Here is a 17,269-nt window from a genome sequence, read left to right on the forward strand (position 1 = left end):
AGCCCGCGATGTCTCCGCCTGCCCCGACCCTCTCCGCAGCACCGCTGGTGTCCAAAGAGAGTCTCAACTTCCAATCTAGTAGAGGGAATGGTGAAAAATACTCAAAATCACCAAGAAAGGGGGCAAGGAGAGAAAGAGAAAGAAGGATCATAGACGCATCAGAGATAGACCATAAATAAAAAATCATAGTTATATGGTAGCTTAAAACCCAAGTGTATCCCTGTAATTTTATTAAATGTAAATGGATTTAATGTTCCAATTAAAGATCAAAGCGTGTCTGAGTAGTTTTTAAATACTGGGTAGATGCTGTTCACAGAGATACACTGAACCGTAAGACTAAGTTTGAAGCAGAAACAATGGAACGTGGCAGGCCATGAAATCTTCAAAAAAATCTATCTTATGTAATTACATTGTCAACAGACAAATCAGAAATCATACAACGTAGCTTCTCCAATCACCATGCAAATATCTAGAAACTATTAACAAAAATACAGAAAACTGTCCTCTATTTGGAAATAAAGGAATATTTTTACAAAGGACTCTTAGGTCACAGGAGAAATTAAAATGGGAATAAAAAAAATTAAAAAAAAATAAAATGGGAATCGGCGGGCGTGGCACCTAAACGGTCACAGATGTTGGATGTATCAGGACACATGCAAACACGCGCGCGCACCTGGCGTGAGCTCTCTGGTTTTACCTTCATACACCAAAAACAAGAAAAGATCCAACATTAATGAATGAAGCATACGTGAAAAGTAGTTATAGAACGGAGGGCAAAATGAGTCTCCAACAAATAGAAGAAAAGAGGAAGAAAAGAAAGGAGAAGGAAAACTAATAAAAGAGCAGAAATTAACCGCAGAGAAGCCGAGCCTGCGGTCGCCCGGTTGTTGTTTGGAAACACTGATGTCAAGGATGGGGGGGGGGGCCTGGGGAGGCTGGTCAGGACCCAAAGGGGGGATCTCGCAGACTCTGAAATGGGAAGAACCGCTGTGCCGCCGTCCAGTCCTGCCCCGCAGCCTGACCCTCGCTGTCATCTGAATCCGGAGCTGACGCCCTCGAGAATGGGCCGAGAGTCCTTACACAGCCTAGGACAGTATCAACAGGGGTTTACAACATGACACAGCATTTTTAAAAAAAGATTTATTTATATATTCATTCAGAGAGAGCGAGAGAGAGGCAGAGACACAGGCAGAGGGAGAAGCAGGCCCCATGCAGGGAGCCCGACGTGGGACTCGATCCCGGGACCCCAGGATCACACCCCGGGCTGCAGGCGGCGCTAAACTGCTGAGCCACCTGGGCCGCCTGACACAGCATTTCACTAACACCTTTAACACACACACACACACACACACACACACAATTGGAAAATTTAAGTGAATGAGGTAAATAAATTATTCAAAACTAATAAAACCATTATAAGAAACAACAGAACACAAAAAGCTCAAAAACGTCTTTTTAACATTTTACTTAGACAGAACTGTGCACCCACAGGAGGCTGCAGAGCAGCAGGAGGCGGGGCCCTGGGCTCAGGCGCCCGCAGTGGCCCAGCCCCGGGAGAGCAGGCGCGCGGCCCGGCGTGGGGGGCGCGGGGGACACCGGGGCTGGTGCAGCTCTGGCCTCTGCGCCCGCTGCACCAGGACCCCTGCGGCCCCGGGCAGGGGCTCCCACCGCGCCCTGCAGGACTAAGCCCCCTGCTCACCCCCCTCCAGCTCCCGCAGCTGCTCAGCGGCTCCCCGCCCTGCAAACGGGTCACTCTGAGAGGGCTGCTTGGTGCCCCCTCATGTGTTTTGCTCTCCTGCGGTTCCATGGAGACGTGGCCCACGTGCAGACGGGGCCAAGCCAGCGTCGGGTGGGCCGTGGGCCGCGAGCCGACCTCCTCACGTCTGCTCTGGTCCACACCCAGAGGAGCCTCCCAGGCAGGAAGACTGTCCTTGGGACGCCCCCCCCTCCCCCCCCCAACTTCTGGAAAACGCAGATTTGGTCTCTTTTTCCATGAGTATACGGTTTGTTGTCTTTCTTCTTCCTCTTTTTTTAGGTTCCACATATAAGTGAGATCATAGCGTCTTTGGCAGCCTCTGTCTTTGACTTCTCTCACCAGGTCCATCCACAGTTCCGCGTGGGAGCGTTTCCTTCTTCTTCCCCGGGAGTAAGGCTCCCCTGTGTGTACGCCCCGTGTCCTTCACCCACTCGTCCATCCGTGGACACTGAGGTTGCTTCTGGGTCTTGGCTACTGCGATGACACTGCTATGAACGTGGGTGCAGGACGACGTTAATTAACAAAAGCCGCAGAGCATCATGTCTTGGGGAACCCAGAGGTCGTTCTCCTGAGCCCTTCCTGATGTGGGTTCGTCACGAGCTGTAACCCTCGGCGAGGGGCAGCTGGATTGTTGCCACTTTTGGGGGTGCTACAGACAAAGCTGCCACCGAACAATCATGACCCGCGTTTCCCTCCTCCTGTGTCACAGGATAGACTGTGTCCCCAAATTCACCTGTTGGAGTCCTGACACCCATCACCCTCGAGGGCGACTGTGCTTGGAGACGGGTCCTCGCGGAGGTGATTGGGGTAGAGGAGGTCCCTGGAGGCCCTGGTCCACGCAGACATGCACACTGAGGCACCCGCATGAGGACACGGGGAGGGGACGGTCATCCACAGGCCAGGACCAGCTCTGCTCATGGCTGGAGCCCAGACGTCCAGCCTCCAGGACCAGGAGACAAGGGGTCTCTGTTGCTTGAGCTAAGCCGTCTGTGGAGTTCGTTATGGCGATGCTGGCAAACAGCCCAGCCCCAGTGACAAGTGGGGGTCCCACTTCTCTGCGACCTGTCACGGATGCCTGCTGGGTGAAGGGAGGGGTGGAGGAAGATGAGTGTGAGGGGCCCAGGGGTAGGGGGGCCCAGGCAGCTGCGGGCACTCGGGGAGCAAGGGGGTTCCTTGCTTTGACCACACCTCAGGGGATGAAGCACCTGGGATGGGGAATCGGGAGCGAGGAGGGCTCTAACTGCCCACCCCGGTCACAACTGGATGGAGGCCCTGATTCGGGCCAAGCTTGCCTGCCCACCCGCGTCTGCTCCTGCTGGCTTGGCCAGCTGAGCCGCTGGACGTCCTTGCTCTGGGTCCCCTGGGGTTCCTGGCTGCCCTCCTGGGGCTGCGGGCTGACCTGCTGAAGGGGTCCCTTGCTGCCCAGAGTGGGCAGCGAGGGCACAGAAAGGAAAGGACTTGTGGGAGGCCGCACATCGAATGCAGCGGGCACCCCAGCTCTGCTTCTAGCGCCGACACCCCCACACCCTTCTGCCTGTCTCTAATTCATCCAGAGGTGTCGCTGGGCCAACTCGTGCTTTTGCAGCCCCTGGGGAGTCGCTCTCCATCAGGCTAGCTGCCGTCCCCAGGGATGCTGGGAGGGGCCTCCGCCCGCTTAGACTCCCCCTTGGGGGTTTGTGGAACCCTCCCAGGAAGCAGCCACAGGCTCTGCAACTCAGTGGCTTCCTGCTTTGAGCCTACTGGTGCCTCCCTGGGGCGATGGTCCCCTGCACGGGGCGGGAGATGGTCTGGCCGCCTGGTGCTTCCCGGGGAGGGGGAGTCGGTGTGGGCGGCGGCGGCTGAGGAAGGGAGGCGGGCTGGGTAGGGAGAGAGAGGCAGGGGCCTCCGGGATCAGAAATCCCAGAATGCGGAGAGGTAGGAAACCACAGATAGGGGAACAAACCGGAACACTTGCCCTCGTGTGGGTGCGGAGGGTTTTTTTTTTTTTTTTTATGACAGTCTCCTGTGACCAACAAACAATAACCAGACCCGGAAGGGAGCCATTAAAGATGTTCTCACCAGTTCTTACTCGAACCAAGACGTCACGAGAAGGCCGCAGGTCAGGGGTCAGGTCCGTGGAGCCCGCGTGGGCAGCCCCGTCGGGCCCCTCGCACTCCTGCGAGCTTCTCCGTCTCCTCACTTAATAAAACTCTGTTTCTTCACTCACTCTCTTGCAGATTCATCCTTCCCCTCCAGGAGGCAAGAAACTTGCTCTCCCGCTTCCTGCCAGGCTCAGGCCAGGCCCCTGTGAGCGACGGGGTCAGAGGGCAGGGCGGGAGCCGCGCTTGACCCCGGCCGTGTCCCCAGCCCCGGAGCTCCTGGGTGACCAGTGCGGCACTTCCAGCTCACATCTGGCAGAGAGAAGGCCTCGGCGGGGGCGCCTGGGTGGCGGGCTGTGGGCCTGGAGGCCGATGGGGGCCTTCGGCTCAGCTCATGATCCTGGGGTCCTGGGATCGAGCTCTGCATCGGGCTCCCTGCTCAGCGAGGAGCCTGCTTCTCCCCCTGCCTCTGCCTCTCGTCCCCGCTCATGCTCTCCCTCCCATGCCCTCTCTCTCAAATAAATAAAATCTTAAAAAAGAGAGAGCGAGAGAGACATAGACAGAGAGAGAGAACACCTGGTCCCCAGACCACATGGACCAGTGAGCACTGCCCGGGTGGAGGGTAAGTAGGCTGGGCGGCGCGGGGTGGAGCACACAGGTCCTCCCGCAGGAGGCTGTGGAGCGGCTGGTGACATTAGCAGAGTCTTTCTTTGCTTTCTTACATTTCTGCCTTCCTTTCTTTCTTCTTCTTCTTTTTTTTAAGCAATCTCTACACCCAAGGTGGGGCTCAACCTTGCAACCTTGAGGTCAAGAGTTGCAGCTTCCCCCGACTGAGCCAGCCTGGCGCCCTAAGAAGACCAGTTCCTAATCCAAGTACACATGTTTGCCAGGCAAACGGTGTAACTGCTCTAGTCCTCAACCTTCGCTTTCCAAAATGGGAATGAGGCTGCTGTCTCCATCCCAAGGCCCTTAGGATGACTGAAGGAGATGGTCCACGTGGGACACTTCACACAGCATGTAGCACAGGACATGCTCAGTTTATAAGAGATTATTAATTATTGGACAGAGGGTACAGGCTGCACATAAAGGAAGAAGGAGAAGTATGGGGGAGTAGGTGTAAGACTTGACCCTGGTCACCCCTGGACCCTGACCCTGGTCACACTCTGATCCCTGATCCTGGTCACACACTGAGCCCTGACCCTGGTCACACACTTGAGGCCTGACCCTGGTCACACTCTGATCCCTGATCCTGGTCACACACTGAGCCCTGACCCTGGTCACACTCTGAGCCCTGACCCTGGGTGCATGCAGAGCCATGACTTCATCTACCTTTTCCTGTGCATTCCCATAGAATGGGACAGTAATCTGGAAGGGTCGGAACAGGCCATTGGGCGGCCTGGGTTTACTCAGGGGGGTGAGGAGTACATGCCACGGGTCTCCATCAATAGTCCTCTGTCCTGTGTGTCCCAGGTTCCCCGGGCCAGGAAACGATAGCCATAAAATCATGTACTTCCACCTGCCCTGGATTCTAAGAGTCTGGTTTTCTCCAAGGCCTCCCATTGGAACACAGCTCTCTGCAACAGTGCGCTGAGCTGTAGCAGCAGCGGGGACGGCTGGCCCTGTGTCCTAGCGTGCACCTCAATAGCCAAGCAGTGGGGCCAGCCTCAGGAATGCTCTAGAGAGGGGCACCTGGGTGGCTCAGTGGCTGAGCATCTGCCTTTCACTCAGGGCGTGACCCCGGGGTCCTGGGATCGAGTCCCACGTCGGGCTCCCTTCATGGAGCCTGCTTCTCCCTCTGCTTCTCTCTCTGTGTCTCTGCCTCCCTCTCTGTGTCTCTCATGAATAAATATATAAATAAAATCTTTAAAAAAAAAAAAAAAGGAGTGCTCAAAGAGATGCAATAGTAGGAGTCTGGAGCCATTCCCGCTGTATAGTTGACATGCTGTGTGACCTCAGGCATGACACTCCCTGTCTCAGGGCCCCACCTGTGTGCCCCAGTTCCTGGCCTGCCCCTGTGTCACCCAGCCTGGCACCTCCATCCTTCAGATTCCAAGAGAGAATGGACACAAACGTGGGACATTACAGGCACCTGTGTGTGTCTGTGTGGGGTCCCTGCTGCTGTCCAGGGTGCGGCCCGGGAACTGGGCCACCGCTGGCCTCCCAGGGCTCCTGTGCTGAGGCCCCCACCCGCCTCCAGGCCCACAGCCCGCGTCAGTCTCCTAATCCTCTGAGAAACGGTTGCCTCTTCTCTGTCCCGCCCTACTCTCTTGTGCTGATTCCTTCCTGCCTTTTCAGATATGAATAATACAGTCATAAACACACATCACATTTTTTATTATTGCCTTTCAATAACGTTCTTAAATTGGGGTGATGAGGTCAGAGGCTGGGAACCGTCTGAAGCTTTGGGCACACATTAACCTACTTACCACCTTCTGGAAGAAGCCACAGCTGTGTGCAGTCTTCCTCAGGGCTCGCTCCTAACTCTGCATCACACTGGGTTTTATGATTGAAAATCAAATAAAACAGCGGAAGCCATGGGCTGAGTGAGACAGGGCCTCATTGTCTGACATTTTTACTGCCAGTGAAGCTGAACGTTGGCTTCGGTCCCTTTGCTTGGGAGTCGCCAGCCCCTCCTTCCTGTTGTTGGCCTGCACCGCAATTTTAACCATTGTTGATGGATTCAAGATAAAAATCCCCTATTGTGCATTTTTCACAGCTTTCTATATACTTTCAATTTCTGTTTGTGCATAAGATGGACATTTTCTATCATGGAAACTCTAAAACCTTCCCGTTGTGGCTCAGGACGTCTCTCCCACAACAAAAGCAGAGCTCTCTGAGTTGAGTAGTTTCCTCTGAACTTTGATCGGTCTGGGGCCCAATGACATTTGGTACAGGGCCAGTTGTGACAGAGTGAGGGGCCTCCGCTGGGCCCACAGGCAGCGGGGAGGCGAGTGGAAGGCCACAGAACGCGTGGAGTGTCGGGTTTCCCTGCTGTGGACAGCGCCTCTCTGACTTGGAATCCCCTCCTTCCTCTATGCTCCTGATGCTCGGTGAGGGGGTGACAGGGTCCCTGGCCCTGCCGCTCACAGACGGAGGCAGGTCCTCACTTTCCTTTATTTTTATTTTTTTAATTTCTATCTATCTATCTGTTTATTTATTTATTTATAGGCCTTCACTTTCCAATCAGCAGCTTGACGCACCTTGCATGTAACATGAAATTGGAAAGATGGGTCCTTATTTATTATTATTTTTATTTTTAAAAGATTTTATTTATTTATTCATGAGAGAGAGAGAGAGGCCCAGACAGAGGCGGAGGGAGAATCAGCCTCCATGCAGGGACCCTGATGTGGGACTCGATCCCAGGACCCTGGGATCATGCCCTTAGCTGAAGGCAGACGCTAAACTGCTGAGCCACCCAGGGATCCCCAGGACAGATGAGTCCCTAGAACAAAAGGCTAGAACATGCAAACAGGTACCGACGCAAAAGGATGTGCTCTTGGCACGAACCTTGACTATTCTTTTTTTTTTTTAAAGATTTTATTTTTTTATTTATTCATGAGAGGCACACAGAGAGAAAGAGAGGCAGAGACACAAGCAGAGGGAGAAGCAGGCTCCCTGCAGGGAGCCCGATGCGGGGGTTCGATCCCAGGACCCTGGGGTCAGCCCAGGGCCTGAGGCAGACCCTCAACCACTGAGCCACCCAGGTGCTCCCTGATTGCTGTAGATTTGGCAAGCTGGATTTTTCCAATCAATCCACCATCATTTCCTTTCCTAGAACCTGACCGCCAGCCCTACCTGCTGGTGGACCGGAAGGACAGGACCGCTCTGCCCTTGGGAACAGGCGCTAGTGGTTGAAGACGTGCCCAGTTTCTGCCCCTGCCCCGACCGGCAGACCTACTTCCACCCGTTCGCACGTTACTCAGTGAAGTCAATGGGGTTGCGATGTGCCTTGATTTTAAAAATTACCAACATGGCTTAGAGGTGCTTTAATTTCAGGACCAAAAATACATCCGGTTCTTTAAAGGTTGCGACCGGGGCTGCGGCTCATCTGCTTCTCCCTCAGTTGGTATTTAACGTGCTGCCAGCTTTTTGTCATCACAGCTCAATGGATCGTCTACATACCCCTTCGCTCCCAAATCAGTATTTCTGTTGGATGATTCCTAAGAGAGCAATTTCTGGAAAAAGGAGAAATGCCTGCATGTTTGAAATTTCGGTTCTACTAACGAATTGCTGCCTTCCCCTTCTCCCAAAGGTTGCATCAGCTCATATGGTGGCATAAGCTCATTTCTCCACAAACACAAACTTCCAGCCAGCATGGACATCCTTGCCACTTCCCAGAATATTCTGGAGATGAGCGGCTTTTCACTCACTCAGTGGTCAGATGCGTTTTCTCACCTGTAAACTGCCTCCTCATGTCCTTTGCTCTTTTATATGTTAGGATGTGTCTATTTCATATTAACTTGGGGACATTATAGATCCCAGATATTAACTTTTGCTTGTTACACTATTGTAAATATTTCCTCCTTTTTATCATTTGCTGTTTTTACGTTTTATTCTCAGTTCGTGTTTGCTATGCAAATATTTTTACTTTCAAAGAATTTAAGATCTATAAATATTTGTCCAAGCCAGCCTATTCTAAGGGTACCCACAAGAACCTCTTATCTTTTCTAAATTGTTTTAAATTAAATGTCTTTCTCTTGCCCCGCTGTGGGTCCACCTGCCTCTGTGTGGCTCTCTCTGCCTGTCCCTGCAGCTCCCTCTCTTCGCGTTCCAGATGGGTAGGATATTGTCCCCACGCTGCAGATTTGGGGCACTGGCTTGAAACCTCATGCTTATCCTTGCATTACATCCACACACACTGGCATCTGTCTTCTGTTTGTCTGTTTGTCCTGCTGCCGGCACTACAAGGTGGAAGTATCTCCAGCATTACTCTAGTTTGGATGCCTGCCGAAGTTCCTTGCTTATTTTCCTTTTCTCTTTTTTCCCTAGGATTACACATTTAATCATCCAGGTGAGTGGGGCCTGCACATAAATCCTGCTGGGAAAGTATTTGGAATGTCTTTCAATTCAAAGGTTGGGGACACGGACAAGTCTGCTGCCAAAAGAACACGCTTGTCGTGCAGAAGCTTGAGTGATCGCTTGTTTTTATTTGTCAGGCTCTTCATTAAATGTCGTAACGAGTTATTCTAGATAAATCACAACTATTTCTAGCATGACTGGGATTTAAAAATCTTAGTGTTCAAGTGCTTATTGCTGGTCAGAGGAAAGCTTGGGATTTTTGTTTGCTGTTCCTACTAAGTGAACATGAGGTGTACGTTTGGATGACTCTACACCTGTGCCGGTGTCCGGATGCAGATAAGCGCACACACGTATGTCTGTGCGTACGCGTGTTTCTGAACAGGAGAGGCTCGGGCACGTTTGCAAGTCAGTGGGAGTTCTCCAGCCCTAGAGGCCGGGGTTAAGTGCACGGGGCATGCTTGCAGCTGTGGAGACCCCGGGAGGCCACACGGCAGGGCCACCTCGCGTCCTTGCGGGCCAGATGGGACTTGGGCTGAATTGTAGGGTTTGCGGAATTCCTATGGCTACGTCTCACTTACAGAGAGTGTTTCTTGGACTCTTTAATTTTTCAGAGTTCACTGTTCAGAGTTGTAGGTCAGGTAATTAATTTTCAGCTCCCTGAGGGCAAGGTCCATGAGGGAATGAGGCCGTCAGTGGGCTCAGGGCTCTGGAGTGGGATGGGACACTCTCCACTTCCTTTGTTGTTACTTTTACATTCCATTCAGTCTCCAGGCGCATGGTGACAGGCTTTCTCCATCTTACTGGCCCTTCACATCCATCGAAGGGCGGTGGACACTAGCTTTATTGCACGATGAAGTTAAGAAGCGGTGCCCGAGACCCCACCCCGTGGAGCTCGCTGATTCTCTAGAAGGGCCCCCGGAGCTCACGGAGCCGTCGTGCTCAGGGTGACGGCGTACCGCAGGGAGAGGACCCAGACCCCCAGCACCCAGGGGAAGGGCGCCCCGGGCAGGGCCCCGCAGGGTCCGGACCGCCCTCTCCCCGCGGAGTCGTGGGCAGCGTGGGCTCCCCTGGCGGCGCGGTGGCAGCACGCACCAGTGTGGCCGCCCGGGGAGCCCCTAGCCCCGGTGTCCCAGGTCTTCGTGGGGCTTCCCTCGCGTGGACCTGGTCGGCTGCCCGCGTGGCTGACCTCAGCGTCCAGCCCCTCGGGAGGCCGAGCCCATGCCGTGCGGCCCAGAGCCCCAGGGAAGCAAGGACACCGGACTCAGGGCGTCCACGGGCTCGGCGGCGACCCCCCTGCAGCCGAGGGCGGAGGCCGGGCCTCCCTGGGACAAGATTAATTTTTTTACTCTCAGGACTGGGCCTTCCTGCTCCTGCTGAGCACAAGCAGCCCCTCGTCCTCATCCTGGCACAGGTGCCCATGAGAACCTGGCAAGTCTTCGCTTGGAGTTCATTGAGACCATCACTCCTCCTGTATGACAGCCTGGATGTGTCCTTCCCAAATTCAGATACCGAAGTACTAACCCTCAGGACGTCAGAAGCTGACTGTATTTGGAGATGGGCCTTTAAAGAGATGATTACGGTAACTGGGGTCCTATGGGTGGCCCCAAACCTATATAATTGGTGTCCTTACAAGAAGGGAAAATGAGAGCACAGACACAGCCAGGAGGACGGCCACATGAGGACACAGGAGGAGACACCAGCCACACATGAGGGAGGGGCCTCGGAGTGCCTCGGACTTTCAGCCTCCAGAACCAGGAGACCATAAATCCGTGTGCAAGCTGCCTGGTCGGCGGTGCTTTGTCACAGAGCCTGAGCAGACCAGCACTCAGACTCTCCCCGGGTCCCTTCAGCACACAGGACAGTAACAGCGGTGGCTGATTTGCAGAGGCTGTTTCAGGACCAAAGGAGAAAAGGAGGCGAGACCTCCCCTTCCCCATCCCCTGGCCGAGTGACTTCTCCCCTCACGGTTAGTAAGGTCCCTGGGAAGAGCCCCAGCTCTCCTTGCTGTGCAGGGGGCCGTGAAGGATACCCTCCTGCCTCCACAGCCACCCTCTCTGCCGGCCCGACTCTGGGGCCTGGGGACGCAATGTGCCTGGGATTGCAGGTGCTCCCACTGGCCGCCAAGGAACTGCAGCCAAAGCCCTGGGACTTCACCCCCACTGGCTCAGAAGGAGGAGGAGGAGGAGGAGGAGGAGGCGGCTACCAGGCCACTGGGCTCTGGCTGGCCCAAATCCAGGCTCCCTGGACCGTGACCTCATGGTCTCCAGAGGGCACCCATGTCACTCCTGGCTGAGCCTCCCAAGCACTTCCTGTCCACCTGCCTTGGTGCCACACAAATTACACACTTTTTGGTTTTGTTTAACGGTTTCATAAGGCGGAAGGAGTTACGCGCCCAGAGACCTTGGAACCCCAGCACAGAAGACACTTCTCCTCCTGTGCTCCGAGGTCGTGGCAGGGCCCGCAGCTGGGTTTCATGTTTGGTTCCCTTGAAGCAGATGCTGAGGCAGGACTGACATGCATGAACTTTATTCCAGAGCTACTCCTGGGGAAGTGGGGGGCACGGGCAGGGGGTCGGACAGGGACAAGCGGTGCCGCAGGAAGGGGACGCTGCGGGTGGAGCCCCAGCCTGGCCAGTGGCTCTGGGCTGGAAGTCAGGCCTTGGGTTCACACTCCACCCAGGGCGACGGAAAGTCTCTGCACAGCTGGGGGAGCAGCTCCCCGAGGACTGTGGTAGGCCTGGCACTGATGGCTGAAGGCCCCGGGCAGGACACCCAGAAAAAGCCAAAGACTCCAGGAGGTTCTCTGCGTCGGTGTGCTGGGGTGGGGTGCCTCTGTTGGCCTTGAAGATCTGGGGCGAATGGGCGTGGTCCTCTGTAACCACCCCACCAGGCCCTCCACCTCCTCTGTACTCTGTCCTCAATTTATGAGCTCACAGACAGCCTGATGGGGACAGGGGCTTAGGGGTCTGGGTGTCCTGGGTTGTGCTGCCTCAATCATGTCCCGCACCTCTGGGTCACAGGGAGGCCCCTAGGAGGGTGACAAGGACACTGGCCACAAGCATCAGGCCCACGGTGGTGGCCCCTGGCCCTGGGCCCCCAGCTCGGTTACACAGGTTGGTGCTGCAACAGTAGATGGAGGCATGTAGATCGCTGACTAAAGCTCCGGATGAAGCACGGGATGGCATGGGGTTGAGGCTCTCGCACGATTGCATACAGGTCTTGATTGCCGTGTCCAACGTCTTGTCTGGCAGTTTGACATCTGTCACATGGAAGAAACATCCAGAGGCTGTGGGTCACTGACTGTGACTGGAACTTTCCTCCTGACCCCAGAATGCACTTATCTTAGAGTCCTGAGAGCCCATGGACCTCTCCGCCTTGGCACCTACCCCAGCAGTGCCCAGGGAACCGTGCTGGCTGCAGCGCCCCTGGCTGGAGCCCTTGCGGCCAGGGTCTGGCTCACACTGTGAAGCCACACTTGGATTCACAGGAAATCCCCCTGGGGACTTTTTCTAACTTCAGGCTTTTTGTGTAGAGTGAGACTTGTCACACCTCTTGGGCTGTGGTAGTAGCCCGCCCTGTCCTTCGCCCCCACCCCTGCCGAGGTCTTCGAGTCCCACCGTACCCTCTTAACTTCTAGGAAGACAGAGCCTGGACTCACTCAGCAAATATGAAGCGCAGGCGTTGGCGTTGCGGGGGCAGTCTACGGGTCCTGAGCAGGTGTTCCCGTTAGAGTTCGTGCAGTTGTGGCATCTTATGGCCCAGGCTGGGAAGGGTAAGAGGTCCGCGTCAGCCCCCGAGTGTGCCGAAGCCCCAGGGCCAGGCCGTGGCAGGAAGGGAGGCAGGTCCCAATCTGCCGTTCGGGGCCCGGGAGCCAGGAGACACTTGGGTGCAGAATCAAGGTGCTCCAGGGAGGAGGGGCAGGTGAGGGAGGGCCAGGGAGGTCAGGAGAGGCCCCTGGAGGAGGAAATCGGGTGGGCCAAGGAAGGGGTCAGAAAGTGAAGCAGAAGACACACGGCAGGAGGTGGGAGAGACGAGGCCGGGAAGAGGTGTGCCCCCCGGCCCCCCCGGGTCTCACCTCCACCTGAGCACAGCAGTACCACCAGCAGAGCAGCAGCCTTCATCCTGGCACCTGGCACCTCCCAGAGAGCTCCGGGCTGGGCTGGGCTGGCCCTTATGTAGCTGGCACTCTCCTCAGTGGGCTCCCCCTCCTCCGACCAGTCAGTCACCTCTGTCCTGGACACACCTCCCAGCTCCCCCTGCCTGCCACACCCACACCCGAGGAGGCTCAGCAAGTCATGTAGGCAGCACCCGGCGGGCCCCTCAAGTCTCCCACCAAGGGCAGAGGCAAGGGGGCCTGGACTCACTAGGTCCTTCTGGGTTCTTTGGGGCAAAGGTGGTTGAGAGGAGGCAGCAGCCCCGAGCGCCTCTCGGAACGCGGAGGCGCGAAGTCTCCGTGTTGATCTTACCCCGACAGTCGCGCGTGTGTCCACGAGACGCACCTGCCGTAGAGCAGGCTTGGTACGGGCGCTCAGAGAGGTTGCACCCCGCTCTTCCGTGGCTTCGGAGACCAGGGCCCCTTAGGCAGACACCCCGGAGCTCGAGGAGCAGAGGCGCCCACGGGGCCGGGCGCGGAGCTCGCCGGCTCTGTAAACCCGAAGGCGGCTGCCAAGGGGACCGGGGGCCGAGGCCTCACCACCCGGAGCTCAGGGACGTGGGGCTTCGGGCCCGTGGGCAAATGGAGGAAGCAGCAAGGGGAAGCCGCAGAGTGGCAGGCGGCTGCGCTGCGCGGGGAGGGACGAGCCAAAGGGGATTGAGAGTGACCCTGGCCCCCCCCTCCCGCAGGGGGGCAGACTGGAGGTGAGAGCAGCAGAGCAGAGGGACCCCAGGAGAGGCGATTGGGGTAGATTGGCTGGGTTTTTTGGCTTAAGAGCCATGAGAGGAAAAAGTGGAGGGGCCACCGTGGGGGCTGCAGGCCAGAGGGCTTTGTTCAAGGACACCTGCGTATAAGGCCATAACTTGTGTTTATGGAGGCCTCACCTCTGAATATCCTCCTTGTATCTTAAAAAAAAAATCATGCTAAAATATACAGGGCGCCTGGGTGGCTCCGCCCACGAAGTGTCTGCCTGGGACTCGGGTCATAGGACCCCAGGGTCCTGGGATCGAGGCCGGCTGGGGCTCCTGGCGGGTGGGAGCCTGCTCCTCCCTGTGTCCACAGCTCCCCCTGCTGGTGCTTGCTTGCTCTCTTTCTCTGTCAAATTAATAAATAAAATCTTTTAAAAAATCGTGTTAAAATACACATAACATAAAATTGACCATTTTAAGCATTTTGAAGTATGTGGTCTCGGGGCACTAAGCCCATTCACGCTGCCGAGCGCCCTTTGCCCTGGCACACCTCCGGACCCTCCCGTCTTGGGCACTGTCCCTCTGTCTCCCTCAAGCACGAACTCCTTGCCCCCCACCCCCAGCCCCTGGCTCCCCTCGTCCACTTTCTGTCCGCCTCTGTGAACGGGACGACAGCTGGTGCTTCACGGAGTGGACTCCTGGAGGATTTGTTTTTTGGTGGATGGCTTATTTTCATTTATTTTTTCAGGTTCATTCATGTTGAGGCAGGCAGGTGTCAACGTTTCCTTCCTTTTTTTTTTTTTTTAATTTTATTTTTATTTATTTATGATAGGCACACAGTGAGAGAGAGGCGCAGAGACACAGGCAGAGGGAGAAGCAGGCTCCATGCACCAGGAGCCCGACATGGGATTCGATCCCGAGTCTCCAGGATCGCGCCCTGGGCCAAAGGCAGGCGCCAAACCGCTGCGCCACCCAGGGATCCCAGCACTTGTCATTTTATTTAAGGGCAGCCATCCCAACGGGTGTGGCCGGTCCCTGTTCATAGCTTGATAGCTCTCCACGCTGTGGGGCGCCTTGTCCCGTGGACTTTAGAAAACTACACTTCCCAGCCCCCCTGCTGCAGTGGGTGGCCAGGTGACCCCGCTCCACTAGTCAGAAGTGCCGGGGACACTGGACGGAGACGGGGCACCCAAGCCAGCTCCAGGCTGGCTCCAGACGAGAGTGGCGTGTGGCTTTGTCCGAGCGCCCCAAGGGCGCCTGCACATTGTTTCTTGAGAGCCCCGAAGCCCGCGCCAGCGGCGCTTGAGCAGCACCGTGACGCAGCCGCACTGAATTTCCTTTGAAAGCAGCCCACGCGGGTTAACCGTGTGCAGTGAAAGGCCGCGGTCTGCGCGGGTTTGTCCTGGAGCGGCGCTCGGACCTCCGCGGCCGCCTCTGCTCCCCTCTCCTTCCTGGCCCTGCGTGCCGTGTTGCCTCTGGGGACAGCGACAGGCCTGGCTCCCCGTCCTCACGGCTGGCCTCGCGGGCGGTGGAAGTGGGGCGCGTGGCTCCGTGTTGGCCGCGGAGGATGAGCCCTCGCTGCCTCTGCCCCCCAGCCCGGCTTCGGAGCTCCTGTCCCAGCAGGAAGTGTTGCTGGGCTGGGCCTTACCGTCAGCTTCCACTCCATTCTGGAACCTTTCCAGGTGTGTTATATAAAATGACACCTAATTAAGGCTTAATTACCCCATTCTTCTGTACCCGAGGGTGTAGATGTAGATGAGGCCAGTGACTTCCTCAAGATATAAAACCTAATGGTGATAAAGGATTGAACTTTGGGACAATGGCTGGCTCATTCACCCCCCCCCCCCAAGGTGAGGTGTGGGTGGGGTCGGGTCAGGAAGGTCAGTCAGGATCCGGTGGGGAGAAAACAATAAAACAACACAAAACCCAGGGGGCCCGAAGGCTGAACGTGGCTGTGTGGGTGGCACGGGGAGGGGGGCCTAGAGAGATGACGGGGCTTCCTGAGGGCAAGTGGGGTTTGGGGTTTGGGAGAAAAAGATCGGCAGATGGCAGGTTCCCAGATGAGGTCTCGGGACGGGGTTGCTGGATCCCAGCGGAGGGGAGACCATCAGTGAGGTCAGGACCTGGGTGGTGGGGGCCGAGGCTCCTGGGGAAGAGCGATCAGGTGGGAACGCAGTGCACGTGTAGGAGCTTCGGGGCGACGGCTGCCCGCGAGGAGCCTGTCACACGCCTGTACGGACAGCAGCGGGTGACTCCTGCGCCACTGCCTCACCGTGTCAGCCGGAAGCAAAGCACCATCCGGCGGGCTCTGGGGGGGCGCCCAGCTCCTCCCACTGCCCTCTAGCCAGATGGCTCCCGTAGAAGTCCCAGAAGCCGAGAGAGTCCCTGAAGCTCCCCTCTTCCCCGTTTCCCTGTCCTTGAGGCCCCGAGGGAGGGCGGGTGGGGTGCCCGCCAGGGCTGGTCAGGCAGGCAGGGCCCTTGCCAGCTCTGAGAAGCGAAGTTCTTGCTCCCTCACAAAGGCCGTGGCACAAAGGTCACTGACTATGCCCCCCCCCCCCCCGCCCCGTTGCTCCAGGTGGGCCCCGTGGCCAGCTTCCCACTCCCCACCAGCACCCGGCCCCTCTCGTCTGCCCGAGGACGCTTCTGGAATCTCTCCTCTCTCTCCTGCACCGCAGCTGCCCCCTTGGTAGAGCATTGCCCCCACTGGCGGATCAACGTGCTGGGTGACGCCCTTCTCTCCCTGAGCTTTCATATCCCGTCCAGCCCTCCCTCCACCCGCCCGTTTGTCTACTTCCTTTTAGAGCAAAATGCCAGCGAATCTTCTCTACTGTCGCTAGTCTTCTCCTCTTGAAGCTGCTCGGGAAGAGTTTGCAGCCCATCATGCCACCAACACGACTTGGTTGACTTGGTTCATGTTCGCCTGTGACTTCCCAGGGGTCCATTTCAAGTTTCAGTCCCCGCCGCGCTTCCTTCCTACCCCCACTGAGCGCCCCCGTCCCTCCCTCCTTCTTGGAGACCCCCCCCTGCTCCAAGTGCCCCTTGGCTTGGTTTCCGGGCCCTCCATCATCTGTCACTGAATTCCTGGGTGGCTCCTCTGTCTGTGGCTTCACGTGTCTTTGTAAAAATGTATTTCCATCTCCTGCTTCCTTGTTAAGGAAAAAAAAATCAAAACTTGGAAATTGAGTGAGAAGATGGTGACTTGATCTGGGAGAGGCTCGTGACATCCTCAGCTGAGCTAGCGCGCCCCGTGCTCCCGGGCGCCACCCGGCCCTCGGCGCACACACCCTGGATGCATCCCTTGCCCGGTCATCAGTGTGCTGGCTCCGACCAGCACGTAAACTCCATGCAGAAAAGGTCTGCTTCGGAATCTGCTCTGAACCCAAACCTACAGGAATACTTGGTGAATGGTAGGTGCTCAGTAAGTGCATATTCAGTGCTGAGATGAGCTGCTGTTTGTGCAGCTTCTAAAACACCATCAGTGGTGACGTCCTTTGGAGAATAGCGTGTGCAAGAGGCCTCAGACAGAGACAGCAGGAAACTCAACCGAGCAGCTGAGGCTCCTTGGGCCTGGTGCT

General features: G+C 56.4%; 1 protein-coding gene across 1 annotated transcript; it reads right to left on the reverse strand.

The window, feature by feature from the left end:
- Positions 1–11,363: 11,363 nt before the first annotated feature.
- On the reverse strand, positions 11,364–13,083 carry LOC121498440 (lymphocyte antigen 6B-like). Its single transcript, XM_041768391.1, has 3 exons — positions 12,928–13,083; positions 12,511–12,615; positions 11,364–12,111 (listed from the first exon to the last, which is right to left on the reverse strand). Exons 1-3 carry the CDS (start codon positions 12,971–12,973, stop codon positions 11,867–11,869), a joined length of 396 nt encoding a protein of 131 aa, XP_041624325.1. The 5' UTR covers positions 12,974–13,083; the 3' UTR covers positions 11,364–11,866.
- Between the last annotated feature and the right edge of the window lie 4,186 nt (positions 13,084–17,269).

The sequence above is a fragment of the Vulpes lagopus genome, chromosome 9, assembly GCF_018345385.1.
Source record: "Vulpes lagopus strain Blue_001 chromosome 9, ASM1834538v1, whole genome shotgun sequence".
Taxonomy (NCBI): domain Eukaryota; kingdom Metazoa; phylum Chordata; class Mammalia; order Carnivora; family Canidae; genus Vulpes; species Vulpes lagopus.